Source organism: Carcharhinus amblyrhynchos, chromosome 24 (genome assembly GCF_965287045.1).
Source record: "Carcharhinus amblyrhynchos chromosome 24, sCarAmb.v2.hapA, whole genome shotgun sequence".
Lineage (NCBI taxonomy): Eukaryota > Metazoa > Chordata > Chondrichthyes > Carcharhiniformes > Carcharhinidae > Carcharhinus > Carcharhinus amblyrhynchos.
This window is the reverse complement of record NC_137347.1, coordinates 36,433,382-36,454,632: the sequence shown is the minus strand read 5'-3', so window position 1 is coordinate 36,454,632 and position 21,251 is coordinate 36,433,382. Positions and strand designations below refer to the sequence as shown.

At 43.0% G+C, this 21,251-nt stretch overlaps 1 protein-coding gene across 4 annotated transcripts in view; it reads left to right on the top strand.

The window, feature by feature from the left end:
• The window catches only part of LOC145357993 (nuclear receptor coactivator 7), an 85,283-nt gene extending 66,761 nt beyond the window's left edge, over nucleotides 1-18,522 (top strand). For all 4 annotated transcript variants that reach the window (XM_080211653.1, XM_080211654.1, XM_080211655.1 and 1 more), the window contains 6 exons: nucleotides 6,735-6,894; nucleotides 9,705-9,827; nucleotides 10,420-10,572; nucleotides 10,651-10,746; nucleotides 11,566-11,639; nucleotides 17,619-18,522. In XM_080211653.1, coding sequence (XP_080067779.1) covers nucleotides 6,735-6,894; nucleotides 9,705-9,827; nucleotides 10,420-10,572; nucleotides 10,651-10,746; nucleotides 11,566-11,639; nucleotides 17,619-17,754 — 742 coding nt within the window. In that variant the 3' untranslated portion in view covers nucleotides 17,755-18,522. The remainder of the gene's footprint in view (nucleotides 1-6,734; nucleotides 6,895-9,704; nucleotides 9,828-10,419; nucleotides 10,573-10,650; nucleotides 10,747-11,565; nucleotides 11,640-17,618) is intronic.
• Nucleotides 18,523-21,251: the final 2,729 nt, after the last annotated feature.

Here is a 21,251-nt window from a genome sequence, read left to right as displayed (position 1 = left end):
CATTCACACTGCAATGAAGTTACTGTGAAAATCCTCTAGTTGCCACACCCCAGCACCTGTTTGGGTACGGTGAAGGGCAATTTAGTATGGCCAATGCACCTAACCAGCGCGTCTTTGGACTGTGGGAGGCAATCGGAGCGCCTGGAGGAAAGCCACACAAACACGCGAAGAACGTACAGACTCCGCATAGACAGTGACTCAAGATGGGAATCGAACCTGGGTCCCTGGCGCTGTGAGGCAGCAGTGCTAACCACTGTGCCGCTAGGTTTATAGGAAGGTTGCTGCAGTTCCAGGTGGCAGTGGTAGTTTGGGAGAACAAAAGATTTCCAGATCAGATTCATTTCAGTCATGCCACTGTGAAGAGTCGATGATGTAACTAAATTGTAATGTGGTGTTTCCCCTGGTTATTGGGGAGGGGTGGGGGGCTGGTACCAACACACACTTTCAGAATAAGAGGTAGACCATCTAGAACTAAAATGAGAAGAAATTTCTTCAACCAGAGGTGTGCAACATTCATTGCGTATGTGCAAAGTAGAGGTCAATACATCTCTCGATACCAATATTGGGGTATGGGAATAGTGGAGGAAGATGGCATGGACACAGAAGATCAGCCATGATCTGGTTAATCCCCAGAGCGGGCACAAAGGGCTGAATGGCCTATTCCTGTTCCTGTGAAAGTGTGGTTAGCTACATATAGAATGTTGAAAACTGAAAAAGAAAGACTTAGAATTCCTGAGTAAAAGTGACAACTGTCCTGAGATTAGGCACTGCTGAATCACTAAAATGTACTTCAAAAGTGTCAGTTAACATTTACAGAAGTACAGAACAATTTGTATGTAAAATGTAATGGAAGTTCTTCAGAATGGTTAAACACGATGGGGGTGAGTTTGAGCCTGTGTTAACCATCAGCATAAATAAGCAACATGGGCCTAGAATCTAGCAAGAGTCAGGAAATGAGATTCTCGGTGGCAAGATCTCATTTCCCGATTTCCCACACCTCTCGCCTGTGATGTACTGAGGTTCCCACTCAGAAAGGGAATACTCAGTAATAAATTAATAAATTTAAATCGCATTATAGGGCTTCTCTCTGATATTTTCCCCCCTCACAGAATATTCACATCTCACCAGGTTTACTATCAGCTTCTGTAAAACTTGAAGCTGTTGAGGGAATCTGTATAGTCCCTTGGGCAGAGGGACATACCAGGGCACTGTCCCCTGGCAGTGCAAATTTGGCAGTGCCAGGGTAGCAGTGCCTGGTGGTAGTGCTGGGGTGGATCAAAGAACAAAGAACAAAAACAGCCAGGGAAACAGGCCCTTTGGCCCAACGAGCCTGCGCCGCCATTTAACATTACGAGTCCCCCCCCCACCCATGACCCTTACCTATGCTTATGGCATTCTACATTGAGGGAAAACTAATTTAGGGACAATTTATTACCTCCAGTCAGCCTAATAGCACATCTTTGGGGTGTGGGAGGATCCTCTGAGGTGTCCCCTTAGCTGTGGCTGGGTGGGGGGAGCCCCGATACCTCTGTGATGGGATGGGAAGGGGTTTGCCCTGATGCTTGTGGGGTGGGATGGGGAGAGGAGTTGCCCTGAGGCTTGTGGGGGGAACCCCGATGCCTCTGTGATGGGATGTGGGGGGGGGATTGCCCTGATGCTTGTGTGATTGGATGGGGGGAGCCCCAATGCCTCTGTGATGGGATGGGGGGGGGGGGGGGGTGTTGCCCTGAGGCTTATGGGTGGGGAGATATTCCACCCTATAATGTCGCCGCACTTGAGGAAGGATATATTGGCCTTGGAGGGAGTGCAGAGGAGGTTCACTAGGCTGATACTGGAGATGAGGGGGTTGGACCTTGAAGAGAGACTAAATAGACTGGGTCTGTACTCGTTGGAGTTTAGAAGGATGAGGGGGGATCTTATAAAGACGTATAAGATAATGAAGGGGATGGATAGGGTAGAGGTAGAGAGATTCTTCCCGCTTAGAAAGGATAGCAGAACTAGAGGGCACAGCCTCAAGGTAAGGGGGGGGACAGTTTAGATCAGAGTTGAGGAGGAACTTCTTCACTCAAAGGGTGGTGAATCTCTGGAATTCTCTGCCCATTGAACCTCGCTAAATATATTTAAGTCACGGGTAGATAGGTTTTTGAAAGACAAGGGAATTAAGGGTTATGGGGAGAGAGCGGGAAAGTGGAACTGATCCACTTCAGATCAGCCATGATCTTATTGAATGGCAGGGCAGGCTCAAAGGGCTAGATGGCCTACTCCTGCTCCTATTTCTTATGTTCTTATGTTCTTATGTGCTTATATAATTATTAAACATGCGGGGTGCTGGAATGACTGTGGCAGATTACCTACAATACATTAAGAAGTATATTGAACCTTTGAAAAAGAGCAAGTTTGCACAATTGTTAGGAACTTTGATATAGAATTATTCAGTTTCTTACCATATTATAAAAGTTGACGTATCTTGCAAACAGGTCACAGGTTTGGAAAATATAATTATACTCTGGTATTCCTTCATTTTATTCTCAATAAAATTCATGCCACTGCATTATGGAAGAAGCTGTTTGTTGCTTTGGGTACTAAACGTTAATGGGTTACTCAACTGATAGGTGATTATATCCAATGTCAAAGTTTCCCTCAACACCCCTGTGACTTGTAGCATTGTTATCAACACAACCCACCCCAGATATTCGATCTCCCACAATCATGAGGGAATCACTAACGGTATTTGGAATTATTTTGACAGCTGTGAGACTTAACTTACTAAAAACCCTATTGTCCTGCACACAGGACAACTCTGCATTGTAAGCCATGTTAAACCCCCGCTCCGCTTGTTGAGATTTGTTTTTATAGAACTGGCTGCACAGATGGTAGTGCCATTGTGGTTTCTGTGAGGGTTGTGTGTGCAGCCACTGTTATATTTGATTGCAAAGGCTGCTTCTTGGGCTGTGCGTGATATTGAGCCTATTTTTCATTGGATTATGATAGCAATCATTGTTGTCTAGGTGATATAAGGATACCTTGTTTGTGGCAAATGAAAGCTGTGTGATTGAACTGGCACAAGAGATTTGGTCAAGCTTGTTTTTTCAAGATTATACGGAAATGTTTGAAGCCACTGTATATTTTGATTATTTGGCAGGAAAAGTGCACGGACACATAAAGATTTCCTGCATGTTTGTGCTGAAAGTGATGCTGCCGGTTTAATCCACTGCAATGCCTGTTTTATTCCTTCTAATTTAAAACATGTGCGGACCTGATAAAACTTGAATTGGCAGCTGGCACAGAGAGGGTAAAAGAAAGGGCTAGTGACTGAGATTTAGTTAGGGAAAAAACTCATACAGAAAGTCAGTAACCTTGGTTCTCCAACTATTGCCACCCGATGCGGGTGGGGGAGGGGGTGGGGTGCGGGGTGGGGGGGCAGGGGGGCGGGGGGGGGGAGGAAGACCTTGTGAACCTGCTCCTGGGCCTGGCAAAGCCTGTCATCTATAAGTCCAGACAGTGGGCGATCAAGGGGGTCATCCGACTCAACTGTCTGCCCCTTTACCATGGCTATATTTGCAGCCGAGTATCCTGGAGAGGAAGCATGCGTGTCTGAGGGCACCATTAATGCCTTCCATGCCGATTGGGCACCGCAGGGAGTGGGGTGCATTATTGACCCCTTTGATCAGATTTTGATTTGATGTTTTAAGTTTCCTTTCCACTTTGTCTTTTGTTTCGGGTGGTTCCCCTTTTTCAGGTGCAGCAGGTGGTCAGGAAGGCGAATGGGATGCTGGCCTTCATAGCGAGGGGGATTGAATATAAAAGTAGGGAGGTCTTGCTGCAGCTGTATAGGGCATTGGTGAGGCCGCAGCTGGAGTACTGTGTGCAGTTTTGGGCGCCGCACCTGCGCAAAGATATTTTGGCCTTGGAGGGAGTGCAGAGGAGGTTTACTAGGCTGATACCGGAGTTGAGGGGGTTGAGCTATGAGGAGAGGCTGAATAAACTGGGCTTGTACTCGTTAGAGTTTAGAAGAATGAGGGGAGATCTCATTGAGACGTATAAGATGATGAATGGGATGGATAGGATAGAGGTGGAAAGACTCTTCCCGCTCAAAAAAGACAGTAGGACTAGGGGGCACAGCCTCAAGATAAAAGGGGGGCGGTTTAGAACGGAGTTGAGGAGGAACTTCTTCACTCAAAGGGTGGTGAATCTCTGGAATTCTCTGCCCGTTGAAGTGGTGGAGGCTGCCTCGCTAAATATTTTTAAGACGCGGGTTGATGGGTTTTTGATAGGAGAGGGGACTAAGGGTTATGGGGAGAGGGCGGGAAAGTGGAACTGAGCAGCGACAGATCAGCCATGATCTAATGAATGGCGGGGCAGGCTCGAAGGGCTGGATGGCCTACTCCTGCTCCTATTTCTTATGTTCTTATGCTCTTTTTAAGTTGTCCCTACATGAATTTGATTGTGTTTATTTGGTTGGCACACTAAAAGAGGTGCCTGATCGATCAGCTACATTCAAATCATCCACTAAGCATTTAATTGCCTTCAATTCAAAAGCACCCTTAAACTTAAAACTACATTGATTCAACTCTGGTCCACCCCTACAGAAGAGGGACCCATTACTTAAGAAACATCTCCTACACTTTGCTACCCAGTCAAAAGACTAAATCTCAAATCTGTAGAACAGACTGAGCTTTCAAATTCAGTTTTAAGTGGTTGGATTATATGGGAGAAATGAGACTGCTACTATCAGTATATATTGGTGGATAGCTCCTACCCACCACATCTCAGTAATTACATCAAGAGGCCAACCCATGAGCCGGGCTTGATTTATACTTTTTGACAAGTTTGTAATGGCAGTTGTGAGAATAAATATTTGCCTTTCCCTTGGTGTGAAAGAGTGACACTCCTTTAAGCATTCAAATATCATCTGTTCTCATCATTTCATGGTACATGAGTCTTAATGTGCGTTGTTGGCTAGGGATTTCCATTGTTGACAGTGTCAGTGTTGAAGCAGTTGTGCTGCATTGGAAAAGGGGCAAGAGATTACACCATCACTCTACAGGTACAAACATGCAGTTGCTGCTACTAAACCTTTCCTTAGTTGTTTATAATATTGGTTGTAACTTTTTTTTATAAATAACACACTAACTCTTTTGAGGTTTCTCACTGGACTATTTAAACAGCTGCTATCTTATACTGAAGAGCTGAGAATGTTAACTGCAAATGATTGTCTACATTATCAGAATGTTAACCAGGGCAGGCTCCTAATTAGTCGAGACAAGATTTATTGCTGTGTTTACAGCCCACTTTAAAAGTTTGGTCTGTACTGCAGATTGGCTTGGTCTTCTGACTGGAGGGGCTAGTCTGTGAGCAATCCAATCAGTGAGTGTGGATCACTCTGGATATTTGCTAGGCTTTTATTAATGCTGTTTAAGGGTGATGATATTGAGTGGATTGTTGAGAGCAGCTGAATTGTAATAATTGTGGGATTGGTGTCATTGACTTTTAGTACCTTGTAGGGTGATTTTCTTCTCTAAATCAGTCTCTGGTGTTTGACTTTTTTTAACCAAAGTCCTGTCTTTAAAGCTCTCAATGTTCAAGGAACAGCTCAATATTTGGTCTGAATTATCTGCTTCATTAATTGTGAATTATAGCTTCTGGCTTGCAGTAAGAGAATGATTTAGTATATTGTATTTTTAGCTTTGGATCAGTTTTCTATTTTTAATGGATTAATGGAATAAAACATTTCTTGGTCAATGGGAGAAATGACTAGAAAAGTCTCGATCCAGTTTCAGTTAACTTGAGCCCAGTGCATAAATAATTTTTATATTATTTGGCAGCTTTTCTCTTAAAAGAAAACAGTTGTGGGAAATATAAATCTTCATGGTGTTGTAGTAAGTTAGGTTGTCGGTGTGTATGTGGAAACCTTTTGTCTGGCCCTCCCTCAATGCTGAGGTACAAAAAGAGAAAAATATTTAGCTTTATTTGTGCTAACGTCCTCCTCCTGTTGATACAAATTGATCTGAATTTTTTTTTGAGTAATGCAGTGGAGGAAAAAAACCTTTCCCTGCGCTTAAAGAAATGAGATTTGTGCTTTCCAACATTTGAAATTATTTTCTTCCAAAAAAAATTGAGGTTATTAAAAGGTCAAATTGTCAATGTAAATTTCTGAATGCATGAAACTTCTTTTGCCAATTCTTGAAAACCAAGATGGTGCTAGTCACTGCCAGATGAGGAAAGTTTAAGCTCTCAACAGGTTCTTTGTACTGCATATGTATTTCAAATGCTTCTTTCACTTAAGTATAAAAGTGATGGGAATCTTACCAAAATTCCACTTTGCAATTGTACCACATCTGAGGGTTTTTAAGCCTGAGCAAAGATATCCTTGAAGGGCAAGAGAGAATTTATAGGCACTGTCACTTTGAGTGATGTTTCTCTGAACTATTGACACTAGATTTGAGCATTTGGGAGTTGCAGCACTGCAGAAGAGGTAGAAGTATTGACCTATATTTGCCCTTTCAATTGGACATAAACAATCCCATGTCCTTATTGAAAAGTAAGAGTTCCCCTGTGTTCGGATGAACATTTATATCTTAACCAACATTAAAAACAGGTCATTGATTAACCTGGCAATTTATCTTGCAGTCACTACATTTACAAGCATGTTCAGAAGCCTCTGATGTAAAAAGATGTAAAAGTTGCTATATAAATGCAGATCGTTTTTGCCAATTACTGTTCTGTCATTGCAGAGTGACTGAATTACATGGATACCTGAAACATTGGCGACCTGACCTTTATTTACCTGAAGGAATGGGTGACACCCGAGTTGACGACTTTGTTCTTCTGGATGGAAAATCTGCTTTTCCCTTGAGTGAGAAGTATTTTGATCGTCTTTTTGATGAGTGGGAGGTGAGTTAAGCCAACTTCTGGTACTGAAGAGTGCAGGTGTAAAGAGAAGATATTTGCTCACTAGACAACTTACTATGCTGATGTGAAACTAACAGAAGAGAAAACTGCAGTTAGGATCATCTTGTTGAAGCAGTTTCTCCTCAAGCTATAATGTATCTTTTCTGGTTTGCGTACCATGTGCTCCATTGTGTTACTGCCAAAAATGAATCTCATGATTCCTTTCAGTCAACGGTTGATATTTATGAAGCTTTCTGTTTCACTCAGTTGTCACCAGCAAGCGTGACTTCCATCTTGTATTCCTTATGGGCTATGTTTCCTTCTCCATCCTTGGCGATTTAAATTGCAACGCACCCTGGCACTTGCTGCCAATTTGAAACCTTTTCTTTTTATCCAGCTACAGTGGCTCGGTGACTTCCAGATTAAAAATGGGAGTCCAGGCGACAAATATTTAAACATAAATAAGCTGGTTGGGTAGAACCAGAGCTGATTGGAGTGTGCTGGTATGGTGGTGTTCCTCTGATAAGAGGAATACTGGAGGGGAAATAGTATAATATGGGGCTTCCAAAACACTGATGAAATTTTGAGGCAGCATTGGCCCAACAGCAATTATCCAACCCTTGACTGATTATTGCAGCGTGAGATTTGATCCTGTCCTGTATCCAATATCCCCCCCCCAAGGGATCTGCCTGCAATGGTAATTAGGCAGTGATCAGGTTCTTTATATACACACACACACACACACACACACACACACACACACACACACACACACACACACACACACACACCCAAACCAACTTCCTAATTCTGGGTGCTGATACCAATTGACTGTCGGTTAACCTGGTACAGACCACGTCCCAAAAATGAGGCAGTGGTGCAGTGTTATCGTCACTGAGACCCCAGTTCAAATCCTTCTCTGTGGATCATTTTCTGCTATCATTGGAAATCTTTATTGCACCCTCCCCAGAGTCACTATATCCCTTTCATAATGCTGTGACCAAAGTTCAGTACTGGTTTCGCATTTCTTCCCTATCTTCCTGTTTTAAATTCCTTTATGTAGAACCTATTTATTGTGGGTGGGGAAAAGAGTAGAGCTCTTTTTTTTGATATAACTGATTACGTTTCTTTTTGGACGTGCCACTCCTTTGTTTTGAATATGCTAAACATGAAAGTGCAGTTTGATTTGAGGTGTGACCAAGCAAGATGGTTTTCAAGTAGAATAATATAGCAGCAGGAAGTAAACCCTGAAGCAAATTTATAAAATAATTTACGGAGGAAATGGGGAGGATGGACACTTTGTGCAGGTCAGTGCCAGTGAGATGCTAACTAAATGGATAAACCCTTTTATGAACATTTATCCCTGCTTGTAATAGCCCGCTGTGATCTTTGTACCATCTTTCAACATTTTCCTCTGTGTTCCCTTCCATTTCACAGTTGGTTGAATGTTTGCTTTCTCTTTGTGTATGTGTGCGCAAGCTTGCACACAAACCAGATGTTTACCCAGCTCCACAACTTCACAACTGATTTGGTTCACCAATGTTGTATGTAATACTGTTGCGAGATGTCTTTTACTGCCCTCTCCAGAAGGTCCTAACTCCTTACTGTGGCACAAATGGTAGATGCCACTCACTCAAACAAATCTCTACGTTTGATCTAAAAGTTCTGACCTAATTGTACAGTTCTAATTGGGTATCCAGCAGTTGCCTGAGAACGTCGTCCTCTTTGGATTTAAAAAGTCATATGTTCTGTTTCCAGATGTAATAACATACTTATTTATATTGATTATTCACTGCATATGTAAAGAGCTCATAATTTACAATGCAGTAAGTAGAATAAGGATTTGCACTCTGCTTAGGCCAGAATTGGAGAAACAATCTAGAATTTTTGTCACTATTGTTGAGGGAACTTGGCTTTAAACTCTAGAATTCCATCTCTAAACTCCTGTGCCTTTTGTACATGTCTCGCCCTCCCCTGCACCAAGTTTTTAGTCATCTGGCCTAATGCTGTCTTATACCTCAATACCCTATCAGCTTTTTGTTAACATTCTTGTGAAGTGCCTCAGTATTTTCCCATGTGAAAGATGCAACGTAAATGCAGGTTGGTGTTGAAGTTGAGCTGCTAGTGGCTGCATTACATTGATTTTCCCCACAGTAGAAGAAAATAAGTCTCAGAACCTTTGGACAATATTCCTCGGCATAAAAAGTCAACAGATTTGGCACGTTATTAATGCAGCATTAACCTAATCGCATGAGGGTAATGATTTGTGCTGAAACGTAGCAGCAAACATCCATTACCTGACCATGTTTTTTTTTCTTGCACTAACCTGGATATTGATAGCAAATAAGAACTTGAATCTTTGCTGTATTTTGGTATTAAACAGCCAAGGAATCAAAGCTGATGTATGTGACGCAGAACCAAACTGAGCTAATTTGCCAATGATTCATCAGAACAGCACCAGAAGATGCATTCGGAAGATTGCACGATTAACAATTCAAATCATAAAAGTGGGCTCAAAATTTGTATGTATTACAAATTGGACAGTGCCAAAAGTGAGGTGTCATATTGTACAAGTCTTCAGGATGTCTTCAAGACGCAATCTTGGCAAATTATTCTCTGCCTCAATTCCACGCCTGTGATATAGGTTTAGTTTCTTGCTTTGAACATTCTCCAATTCAGAAAAGGGAATTGTGATTGATAGAAATTTGTGCATCAGATAAAGCACAAAGCTTGGTTGTGGCAGTGAGGAGCTTAACACTTCACTTCCACATTCAAAACCTAATTAGTCACTGACCTGTAACGATTATTTCCAGATTATAAGCGTGGAGGATGACCCAATGAAACACTGCAAAGATATTTTTGATTCCGATTCTGGAAATATGGCACCTGTTCTTGAGGGAAAAAGCAACTTGATGGAACCTTTCCACATTGAGATGGTAAGATTTCAGATTTTCTTCTGCTAGCCCTTGCTTATATCTTCCAGTCTTCACAGTTCATGGAATTGCTCTTTTACTGTATATATTTTCTGAGGAAAATGCGCCGTGAGAACCAAACTGGCAAAGATGATTTTAAAGGAAACTTCTGAGCAAATTTGCCTGTCATCAAATGAGCCTTAGTAAAATTACACATGCTGGTCCTTACTGCTTGTGCCAAGATTTGGAAAGATATCATTCATAGCGGACTGCATATTCTGGTTTCACTGGCTTTTGATACTTGGGTCTCGAGCCACTTACAATTGACCTTGCTCCATTTTGCTAAGGCTGAAGGCCAGAACCCCGCCTTTCATTTTTACTCATGCCTGTGGAACTATTCCTAGGAGCAATAAGGAGACAAACTGCCAATTATTTCCCCCGTAGAAAAATCTACAAATTTGCTCTTAATGCAACTGAATATTTACAGATGCATCTTTAGTTTTGACAGCTGTTTTAAGGAATTACTTTATATGTTAATGACAACCAAGACTTCTAGCTTTCTGCTTAGATTGACTGACTATATTTATTGAGATTGCTATCTTGCATTGCTCCATAGATTTCAAAGTATCTACCACCTAGAACAGTGGGACATCCATGGTTACTGGCATACAGCACATCATTGCATGGCTTTAGTCTGAAAACCCTGTACCGCAGAGTGGCTAATACTGACTCACCAGTGCTACTGGTTTTAAGGGATACACACAATCAGGTACTTGGTATTGAATTATCATCTACTGTCAAACCTCTAAGAGTTAGCAACCACTTAACTACCTTGTGTTGGTTTCAGGTGTTTGGTGCTTTAACTTCTCACCCCCCAAGGCCAAGTGACCGTTTCTATGGGACAGGAGAAACTTTTCTGTACACCTTCAGTCTTGACTTTAAGGTATGTTTGGAACAACATAGTAATCAAATCCTCGTGAACTGGTTATGTACCATAATGGGAACATAGTTTCTGCTCTTTTATTTTCTTTAAAGGCTTTCATTGCTTGCTGGGTGTAGTTCAAAGGGCACTAACAGCCCTTTGGCACTACAAAATGGCAGATTGTTCAGTTGATGTCAGACTCTTGTAAGATGGCCGTTTATCTCTCAACTGTTAGGTGAGACCTGAGTCAACACGCTGTTCTCAGGATACAACTGGGGTTTGTGGAAATTGAGTAATTAGAACAGAAGATTGGAGCTTGTGTAAAATTCATTTGTTAGTCACAAATAGGCTCACATTAACACTGCAATGATGTTACTGTGAAATTCCTCAAGTCACCACAGTCCAGCGCCTGTTCGGGTCAGTGCACCTAACCAGCACGTCTCAGACTGTGGGAGGAAACGAAGCACCTGGAGGAAACCCACGTGGACTCCACACAGACAGTGACCCAAGCCAGGAATCGAACCCAGGTCCCTGGCGCTGTGAGGCGGCAGTGCTAACCACTGTGCCACCCACATTTGAACACTTTTTTGTTCGATCTTGGAGCCCTCATTCCTCAAATCTGGCCTCCCATCTCCCCGTGGTGTAATTAGTCTTCCACAAGCTGCCAACACCTTGATATCCTTCCTAAAAGTAACGCAGAGACTCTACTCTTGTTTCAAACATACTCTTTTGCATTGCGTGTATCCTAATTGGAGAACCTAGGATTGTTATGCATTTTTAAGTTTGCTTGGATTTGGCTTCCTTCCAAATGAACGGTTTTATTGTTTTTGTTTTGATCAGATCTTCCGATGGAGTGGCGCAAATTCTTTCTTCATAAAAGGAAGTTTAGACTCACTTGCAATAGGAGGAGGAAGGTATTTTTTAATCAAAATATCTCTGCATTTGTTTTGCTGCTGAGGGTGGGAGTAACTTTTACAGACGTTTCGATAACTGTCTGGCGTTTGGGATGGGAGACATTTCCCATTGGAACACCAAGAACTTGTATATCTGGATTTAAACTTTTGTTCATGACAGACTGGAGGGGCTGATTGTGGACAAGTCCCCAGGACCGGATGGAATGCATCCGAGGGTCCTGAAAGAAATGGCGGCGGTGATAGTGGATGCCTTGGTGGTTATTTTCCAGACGTCGCTGGATTTCGGGGAAGTGCCGGATGATTGGAAAACGGCTAATGTTACGCTGTTGTTTAAGAAGGGTGCCAGGCAAAAGGCGGGGAATTATAGGCCGGTTAGTTTAACGTCTGTGGTAGGTAAAATGTTAGAATCTGTCATTAAGGAGGAAATTGCGAGGCATCTTGAAGGGAATTGCTTGATAGAGCAGACGCAGCACGGTTTCATTAAAGGGAAGTCGTGTCTGACAAATTTACTGGAGTTCTATGAGGATGTGTCTAGGGCAGTGAATAGAGGAGAGCCGGTGGATGTGGTCTTTCTAGATTTTCAGAAGGCGTTTGACAAAGTACCTCGAGGTTATTGCAGAAGGTCGAGGGACATGGAGTTGGGGGTAGGGTGTTAGCGTGGATAGAGGATTGGTTGTCAAATAGGAGGCAGAGTGTGGGGGTCAACGGGTGCTATTCGGATTGGCGGATGGTGACTAGTGGAGTGCCCCAGGGGTTGGTGCTGGGGCCTCAGCTTTTTACCATTTATATAGATGATCTGGAGGAGGGAACCGAGTGTAGGGTGTCGAAATTTGCTGATGACACCAAGATTGGGGGAACGGCAAATTGTGTGGAGGGTGTGGAGAGTCTGCAGAAGGATCTAGATAGGCTGGGCGAATGGGCCAGGAAATGGCAAATGGAATTTAATGTTGGCAAGTGCGAGGTGGTCCACTTTGTTAGGAATAATGGTAGGAAGGATTATTACTTGCGTGGCGAAAAACTGCAGCAGGCGACGGTGCAGAGGGACCTAGGGGTCCTTGTGCATGAATCGCAAAAACCCAGCTTGCAGGTGCAGTAGGTGGTCAGAAAGGCGAATGGGATGCTGGCCTTCATAGCGAGGGGGATTGAATATAAAGGTAGGGAGGTCTTGCTGCGGCTGTATAGGGCATTGGTGAGGCTGCAGCTGGAGTACTGTGTGCAGTTTTGGGCGCCGCACCTGCGCAAAGATATTTTGGCCTTGGAGGGAGTGCAGAGGAGGTTTACTAGGCTGATACCGGAGTTGAGGGGGTTGAGCTATGAGGAGAGGCTGAATAAACTAGGCTTGTACTCGTTAGAGTTTAGAAGAATGAGGGGAGATCTCATTGAGACGTATAAGATGATGAATGGGATGGATAGGATAGAGGTGGAGAGACTCTTGCCGCTCAGAAAGGACAGTAGGACTAGGGGGGCACAGCCTCAAGATAAAGGGGGGGTGGTTTAGAACGGAGTTGAGGAGGAACTTCTTCACTCAAAGGGTGGTGAATCTCTGGAATTCTCTGCCCGTTGAAGTGGTGGAGGCTGCCTCGCTAAATATTTTTAAGACGCGGGTTGATGGGTTTTTGATAAGAGAGGGGATTAAGGGTTATGGGGAGAGGGCGGGAAAGTGGAACTGAGCCAAGACAGATCAGCCATGATCTTATTGAATGGCGGGGCAGGCTCGAAGGGCTAGATGGCCTACTCCTGCTCCTATTTCTTATGACCTTATGACAGCAAAACATGTTCCAGGGACATTTTCCACATGACTGAAAATATCTGTTCTCTGAAAGATGTTAACTTCTGAAATCGGTGCACTTAAAAAGCAATTCAAATTTTGAGCTGCAGAGGGAGGCCATTTAGCCCATTGAGTCTGCACTAACCCTGAAAGGGCATTTTACTGGGTCCCTGCTGCTGTGAGGCATCAGTGCTAACCACAGTGCCACCAAAAGCATTGATTTTTGGCATAATCTCTGGGGTGGGGGAGGGGGGATAGATTAAAATCTTTTGGCCTAAATTCAGAACTTCTGGAAATGAATTGTAATCTTATTGCATAGGTCACTTGTGGCTCGATTTTAAAAATACTGATCCGTGCTTGAATTTTACCAATCTCTTCCAATTGAACCTAAAGGAGTGAAGTATTGTCTCAGCAAATATCCCTATTGCTTTCTTTCTAAAGTACAGCACTTTTTCCGTTCGGAATGTTGTCTTCTGCTGAACCTCCTTGTGCAGTAATTTCTGTGATCCTGTTCAGAGCACCACTAGGATGGAATATCTGAAAAGGGGTGGCTCTAAGCCTTCATTTCCATTCATATCCCTTTGTAACGTTTACCCACCCCTTCCCAGCCCAAAAAACACACATCTAACTGCTGGCTGTATTTAACCAACACCAAAGGAATGAACCGATTTTAAAATAAAATTTTCTCCCTAAACACTCTTGTATATTTAATACAAAGAACAATACAGCACAGGAAACAGGCCCTACGGCCCTCCAAGACTGCGCTGCTCATTGGTCCAACTAGACCATTCATTTGTATCCCTCCATTCCCAGTCTGCCCATGTGACTATCCAGATAAGTCTTAAACGATCCCACTGTGTCCGCCTCCACCACCCTGCTTGGCAGTGCATTCCAGGCCCCCACCACCCTCTCTGTAAAATACGTCCCTCTGATATCTGATTTTAAACCTCGCCCCTCTCACCTTGAGCCTGTGACCCCTCGTGATTGTCACCTCCAACCTGGGAAAAAGCTTCCCACTGTTCACCCTATTTATATCCTTCATAATTTTATACACCTCTAGGTCTCCCCTCATTCTCCGTCTTTCCAGGGAGAACATCCCCAGTTTACCCAATCTCTCCTCCATAGCTAAGACCCTCCATACCAGCCAACATCCTGGTAAACCTCCTCTGTACTCTCTCCAAAGCCTCCACATCCTTCTGGTAGTGGGGCGACCAGAACTAGACACAATACTCAATGTGGCCTAACCAACGTTCTATACAGCTGTAACATCAGACTCCAGTTTTTATGCTCTATACCCTGTCCTATAAAGGCAAGCATACCATATGCCTTCCTCACCACCTTCTCCACCTGTGCTGCCACCTTCAAGGATCGGTGGACTTGCACACCTGGTCCCTTTGTGTGTCTATACTCCTTGATGGTTCTGCCATTTATTGTATAACTCCTCCCCCTACATTAGTTCTACCAAAATGCATCACTTCACATTTATCTGGATTAAATTCCATCTGCCATTTCTCCACCCAATTTTCCAGCCTATCTATATCCTGCTCTACTGTCCGACAATGTTCATCACTATCAGCAAGTCCAGTCGTTTTTTGTGTCATCTGCAAACTTACTGATCACAGCAGTTACACCTTCTTCCAAAAAGGTCCCAGTACAGAGCCCTGCGGAACACCACTAGTCACAGACCTCCTCCAGCTAGAAAAAGACCCTTCGACTGCTACCTTCTGTCTCCCGTAGCCAAGCCAGTTCTCTACCCATCTAGCCACCTCTCCTTGTATCCCATGAGATTTAACCTTTTGCACCAACCTGCCATGAGGGACCTTGTCAAACACCTTACTAAAATCCATATAGATGACATCCATGGCCCTTCCCTCATCAACTGTTTTTGTCACCTCAAAAAAAAATTCCTCCAAAATTTGTGAGGCTCCACCTCTCTCTTACAAAACCATGCTGTCTGTCACTAATGAGATTATTCTGTTCTAAATGTGCATACATCCTTTCTCTAAGAATCCTCTCCAATAACTTCCCTACCACGGATGTCAAGCTCACCAGCCTATAATTACCCCGGTTATCCCTGCTACCCTTTGTAAACAACGGTACCACATTCACTATCCTCCAATTCTCTGGGACCTCGCCTGTGTCCAATGAAGGGACAAAGATTTCCGTCAGAGGTCCAGCAATTTCATCTCTTGTCTCCCTGAGCAGTCTAGGATAGATGCCATCAGGCCCTGGGGATTTGTCAGTTTTAATGTTCCCTAAAAAATCTAACACTTCCTCCCTTGCAATGGAGATTTTCTCTAATGGTCAACACTTCCCTCTGAGACACTCCCAGTCAACACGTCCCTCTCCTTTGTGAATACTGATGCAAAGTATTCATCATTTAGGATCTCCCCTATTCCCTTGGGTTCTAAGAATAATTCACCTCCTTTGTCCCTGAGAGGTCTGTTTTTTGCCCCAACACCTCTTTAGTTCCTACCGTATGAATAAAATGCCTCAGGATTCTCCTTTAATCCTGTCTGCCAACAACATTTCATGACCCCTTTTAACTCCCCGTTTGAGTTCTTTCCTACTTTCTCTGAACTCCTCCAGTGCTCCGTCTGTTTTTATTTGCCTGGACCTAACGTATGCTTCTCTTTTCTTTTTGATCAGATCCTCAATTTCCCTGGTTATCCATGGCTCTCAAATCCTATCCTTCCTTTTTACAGGCACATGTCAGTCCTGCAGTCTTATCGACTGTTCCTTAAAAGACTCCCATGTGCCAGATGTGGATTTACCAATCAACGGCCATCAATTCCTGCCTAATCCGGCTGTAGCTAGCCTTTCCCCAATTCAGCACCCTATCTTGTAGGACAACACTCATCCTTTTCCATTACTATTCCTAAAGTTAACAGAATTGTGATCACTACTTGCCACATGTTCCCCTGCTGAAACTTTGACAACCTGACTGGGCTCATTTCCCAGTACTAGGTCCAGTATAGCCCCCTCTCTAGTTGGACTATCTACATATTGTTCCAAAGAACCTTCCTGTACACATTTTACAAATTCCTCCCCGTCCAGACCCCCCAGCCCTAAGCACTTTCCAGTTTATACCAGGGAAATTAAAGTCTCCCACTGCAACAACCCTATTTTTTTTTTCTCTCTGCACCTATCCAGAATCTCCTTTACATATTCGTTCTTCCACTTCCTGTGGCCTGTAGTATACCCCCAGCATGGTGACTGCGCCCTTCCTGTATCTGAGCTCCACCCACAGTGACTCATTACATGAGCCCTCTAAATTGTCCACCCTCTGTAATATGCTCCCTAACTAATATCGTTTGTCATGATGTAAATATATATGCCTCTTTATTACTCCATTTATTTAAATCTTTTTGCTATTAGTTTCCCTTCCCTAATCAATCTGCTAATCTGATGCTAAACTACAAAGACGAAGAACAGTATGGAACAGGCCCTTCGCCCTCCAAGCCTGCACTGATCATGATGCCTGCCTAAACTAAAACTGTATGCACTTAGCCCGTACCCTTCCATTCCCATTCCATTCATATATTTGTCTAGATGCCCCTTAAAACGCTGCTATTGTACCCACTCCCACCACTTTCCTGGGCAGTGTGTTCCAAACATTCACCACCCTCTTTTTTTAAAAAAAGACTTGTACATCTCCTCTAAACTTTTCCCCATGCACCTTAAACCTATGTCCCTTAGTACATGACTTTTCTACCCTTGGAAAAAGCTTTTGACTATCCAGGTCATTTCAGCAAGAACAAACCAGCTTTATCCAACCTCTCCTCGCAGCTAATACCTTCCAGACCAGGTAACATCCTGGTAAGTTTCTTCTGTACCCTCTCCAAAGCATCCACATCTTTCTGGTAGCGGCGACCAGAATTGTACACAATTTTCCAAATGAGTCCTAACAGCTGCAGAATGACCTGCCTATTTTTAAACTCCATGTCCTGACTGACAAAGGCAAGTATACTGTATTCCTTTGCAACCTTATCCACCTGCATCGCCACTTTCAGTGATCGGTGGATGTGTATACCCAGATTTTTCTGCTTGTCAATATTCCTAAGACTTGCTGGAAAAGTTATTTCTAGCTGAGTAACTTGTCCTGATGTATTTCTGCACTTGATTGAGGAACCTCTTTTTTTTTTAAAAAAAAGTGTTGGTTATCTCTCTGATCAACCATACAATAAAAAATTTTCTTCTCTTCTGTTAAGTGGACATTTTGGTTTGTGGTTGGATGAAGATCTCAATCATGGAAGAAGCCACCCCTGTGAGACATTCAACAATATTGTTCTATCCAAAAATGAAGATTTCAAAGTGCAGGATCTTGAAGTTTGGACATTCCGATAACTGTACAGCAATGCCCAGTGTCTGTTTGCACATTTTCTTGAAAATATCACTGATAAATGCATGTGAATTCTGAGTTCATTCAGATTTTAAAGGTTCACCACATGTCTGCAACTGGGCCTGATTAATTTAGCAAGGACGTGTGCATGAGCAGTAACTGAGTGTCAAACAGAAACAACTGCAGTAGCTCAGGGCTTCCTTTTAAATGTATTTTTCAGTCACTTTGATGTTTATGCACTGCCAAATGAGGTTGTAGTCTAAAATAAGTGTTTGTGAATCATTATCCTGCCTGATGAAACACTGTCACATCCTGTCATCTGCTTGTGTGCATTTTGATGTCACCCAAGGAAAGTAGATGGAAAGCAAGCTTACCCACTTTGTGTCTGGCTTGTCATTGTGCACCTAATGCATCAGTCTCATTACCAGTCTCTAGCAACAAGAAGCTTTCTTGATCTATCCCAGTCTGCTGTATAGAGTGGGGTGTGATTGCATGGCCTTAAATTTTGTGCTGCTAAACTGGAATGTATTGAGGTTCATTAAATATTTATTGTATGTATATATGCAGTGAAGCTGTTAGTTTAACTTCATTGTTTTTCATAACAGCAAGAACTAATATCATTGCTTTTAGTGACATCTAAAATGTGTTACCTTTTAACTTTCTGAATCATGGATACTCCTGAACAAATCAGAAAAAAATAAACTTCTGGCATTCTTAAAAGTACTGTGACTGTCCCATTAATGGAGTTGTCCTGAGCACAACTGGTGGAATGCTGAGGTCTTCCCAATCCCATTTTAAAATGCTAGCATTTGAGTTTGTTTCCAACATGCTGCAATCTGACATTTTGCTTTATTGAAATACATAAAAGAAACAATTCTTGCACCACAAGTGGAAGTACTAATTTTTAATGTGACAAATGGAAAAACCAGTCAGAACTTCATCCAAGGAACAAAATGACATTGTATCTGAGAGAAGAGGTGGTTCTAATTCAACCAATTTTAATAGTTGTATGAAGTCACTCACAATTGTCTTGTGGATCAGTCTATTGCTTCAACTTGATGCAGGGCAGAGAGTCCAAAAGACTAAAATTAATTGGAAAAACTTGATTGATAGAAACATGCAAGACACTTCAATACAATTTAAAATTCACTGATTGTCAGAATTGTGATAGTTGCCAGCAAAACACAACCAGCATCTAATCTGTAGGCAGTGGAGGTGAGGAACTTTACACAATGACAAGTTCCTTTGGATACACCTGAGCTGGCAGGCAAAACAAAACAGCCCAGAGACACAGCTCTATCCTTCACACTTGGTGCAGCCAACTGGTCATGACGGGACTGTTCTTTTAACATGGTCAATACCTGCCCACTTTGGCACATGTAATGTAAGTGCTGAGGTGGAACTAGGTTATTGTATAAATAGCAGCAGATACAAATTAGACATCTATTCCAATCACCAAGCCAATCTGTTTTGGGACATCAATATGCTTTCTACGGTCGATTTCTTAGTGTTACACGGAGGCTTGCATTAACACTGCAATGAAGGTAGCATGAAAATCCCCTAGTCACCACACTCTGGAACCTGCTCAGGTACACTGAGGGAGAATTTAGCATAGATTTTGGGCTTTGGGAGGAAGCTGGAGCACCTAGTGGAAACCCACACAGACACAGGGAGAACATGTGGCCTTTGCACAGACAGTGACCCAACCTGGGCATTGAACCCAAGTCCCTGGCACTGTGAGGCAGCTGTGCTACCATACCACCCATGAGTTCTGAATTGACTTCATACTTTCCTCCACTTGGGGGCTATTTAATACAAACTGATTGGAGGTGGGGAAGAGAGAAATGGACATGGTGTATGAAAATGGAGGCTGTGAATTCAGTGGGGATGGGTGGATACAATTATTTCTGAACTGTGAAACCGCATGTAACATCAGGCTTAACCCAGTCCTTTCCCAGGCTTTGGGGTTGAGCCTTCACAAAATGCAGCTCTGTAGAAAATAGAAAGCACCCCTCACCACAGCTCATTCATTACCCCCACAGGACTAGATTTTTCCCACAGCACGTTGCTTTGCCACAAGCATAAAAAAGTGCTGATTTGGAAAATCCAGGCTATACAAATGGAAAGACCAGGTATAAAAAGTCAAAGCTACATGTTAATCTGATTCCTTACTAAAGATATTGCAGTTTATAGAGTTTTAAATACAGAAATAATCCATAACACTTTGCATAGGTGCAGCATGAGGTTGGTCAGATTTTAGCTGCAAGTTATTTGGTGCACATGCCAGTAGCAACCAGCAGGCCACCGCCAATGGCTTGATGCATTTGCCTTATTAAACTAGTTCTTCAAGAGAAAAGACAAAAAACCACAATTTTTGTACTGTTTGCAGTTATTCAACTAGTGCCAGACCAGTGATGTCTCCCTGTCTCTCTCTCCTAGGTGATCTAGGTGTGCTAGGACCTGCTGTTTGTACAGAACCACACATGCTTGCTTTACTAAAGCACAACCTTTCATCCCTGTGGCAGGATTTGCATTGCATTTTACAGCAGATTGGGACAAAGGTGCTGACACTCATTAGCACCCAAGATGCCAACAGGACTGAGAGCCAATCACCCTTTTTACAAGCATAACATCAAGCATGAAGTGAAATGTCTCTGCAATACAATTTACCAGCACAGAGCGAATAGAAATGGTTAATGATTGATTGAATTGTAGATGAGGTTTCTTTAAAAAAAACATGTTTTGGGATGTAGTCCACAGGTAATTTTCATGTGGAGATGCCAGCATTGGACTGGGGTGGGCACAGTAAAAAGTCTAGACTTGAGTTGCAAATGCAGTCACCTTGGCATGGATGGCTTTTGGATTTCTGGTTCTGAAAGCTCTTTCCCCACTGGAGCTTTTCTCACCACCCATTGTATCGGGGTAGGCAAACTCAAAGAACCTTAATCTTTCTATCTAACAACTCCTATGTTCCTATGGTATTGATTTTATTAATCTTATTTCAGGAAGTGGCGATGGTTTGTGGGGTGGGGGAGGTTGCTAATCCTTACCATTTGGGGACCATTCAACACAAACCATTCACAAACAGCTCAGGACACTATTCAGTTCATCAAGATTGAGGCAGCATTGTGAGAGAGCTCTTCGGTCAGTCACATTCCCTCACTCGTCCCCATAACCCTGCTCACTTTCCAAATAACTTCCTCTTGAATCTGCTTCCACTAGCTTTCTGGGCAGTGCAAATTCCAGGCCATAAAAATTCCCTGTTAAAAAAACTCACTTCTCCTCTGGTTCATGGAAGCCTACATGCAGGAGGAGGCCATTCAGCCCATTAAGGCTGCACCAACCACAATCTCACCCAGGCCTTGTCCCCATAACCCCATGCATTTACCCTAACCAGTCCCCCTGACACTAAGGGGCAATTTAGCATGACCAATCCACCTAACCTGCACATCTTTGGATTGTGGGAGGAAACTGGAGCTCCCAGAGGAAACCCACGCAGACA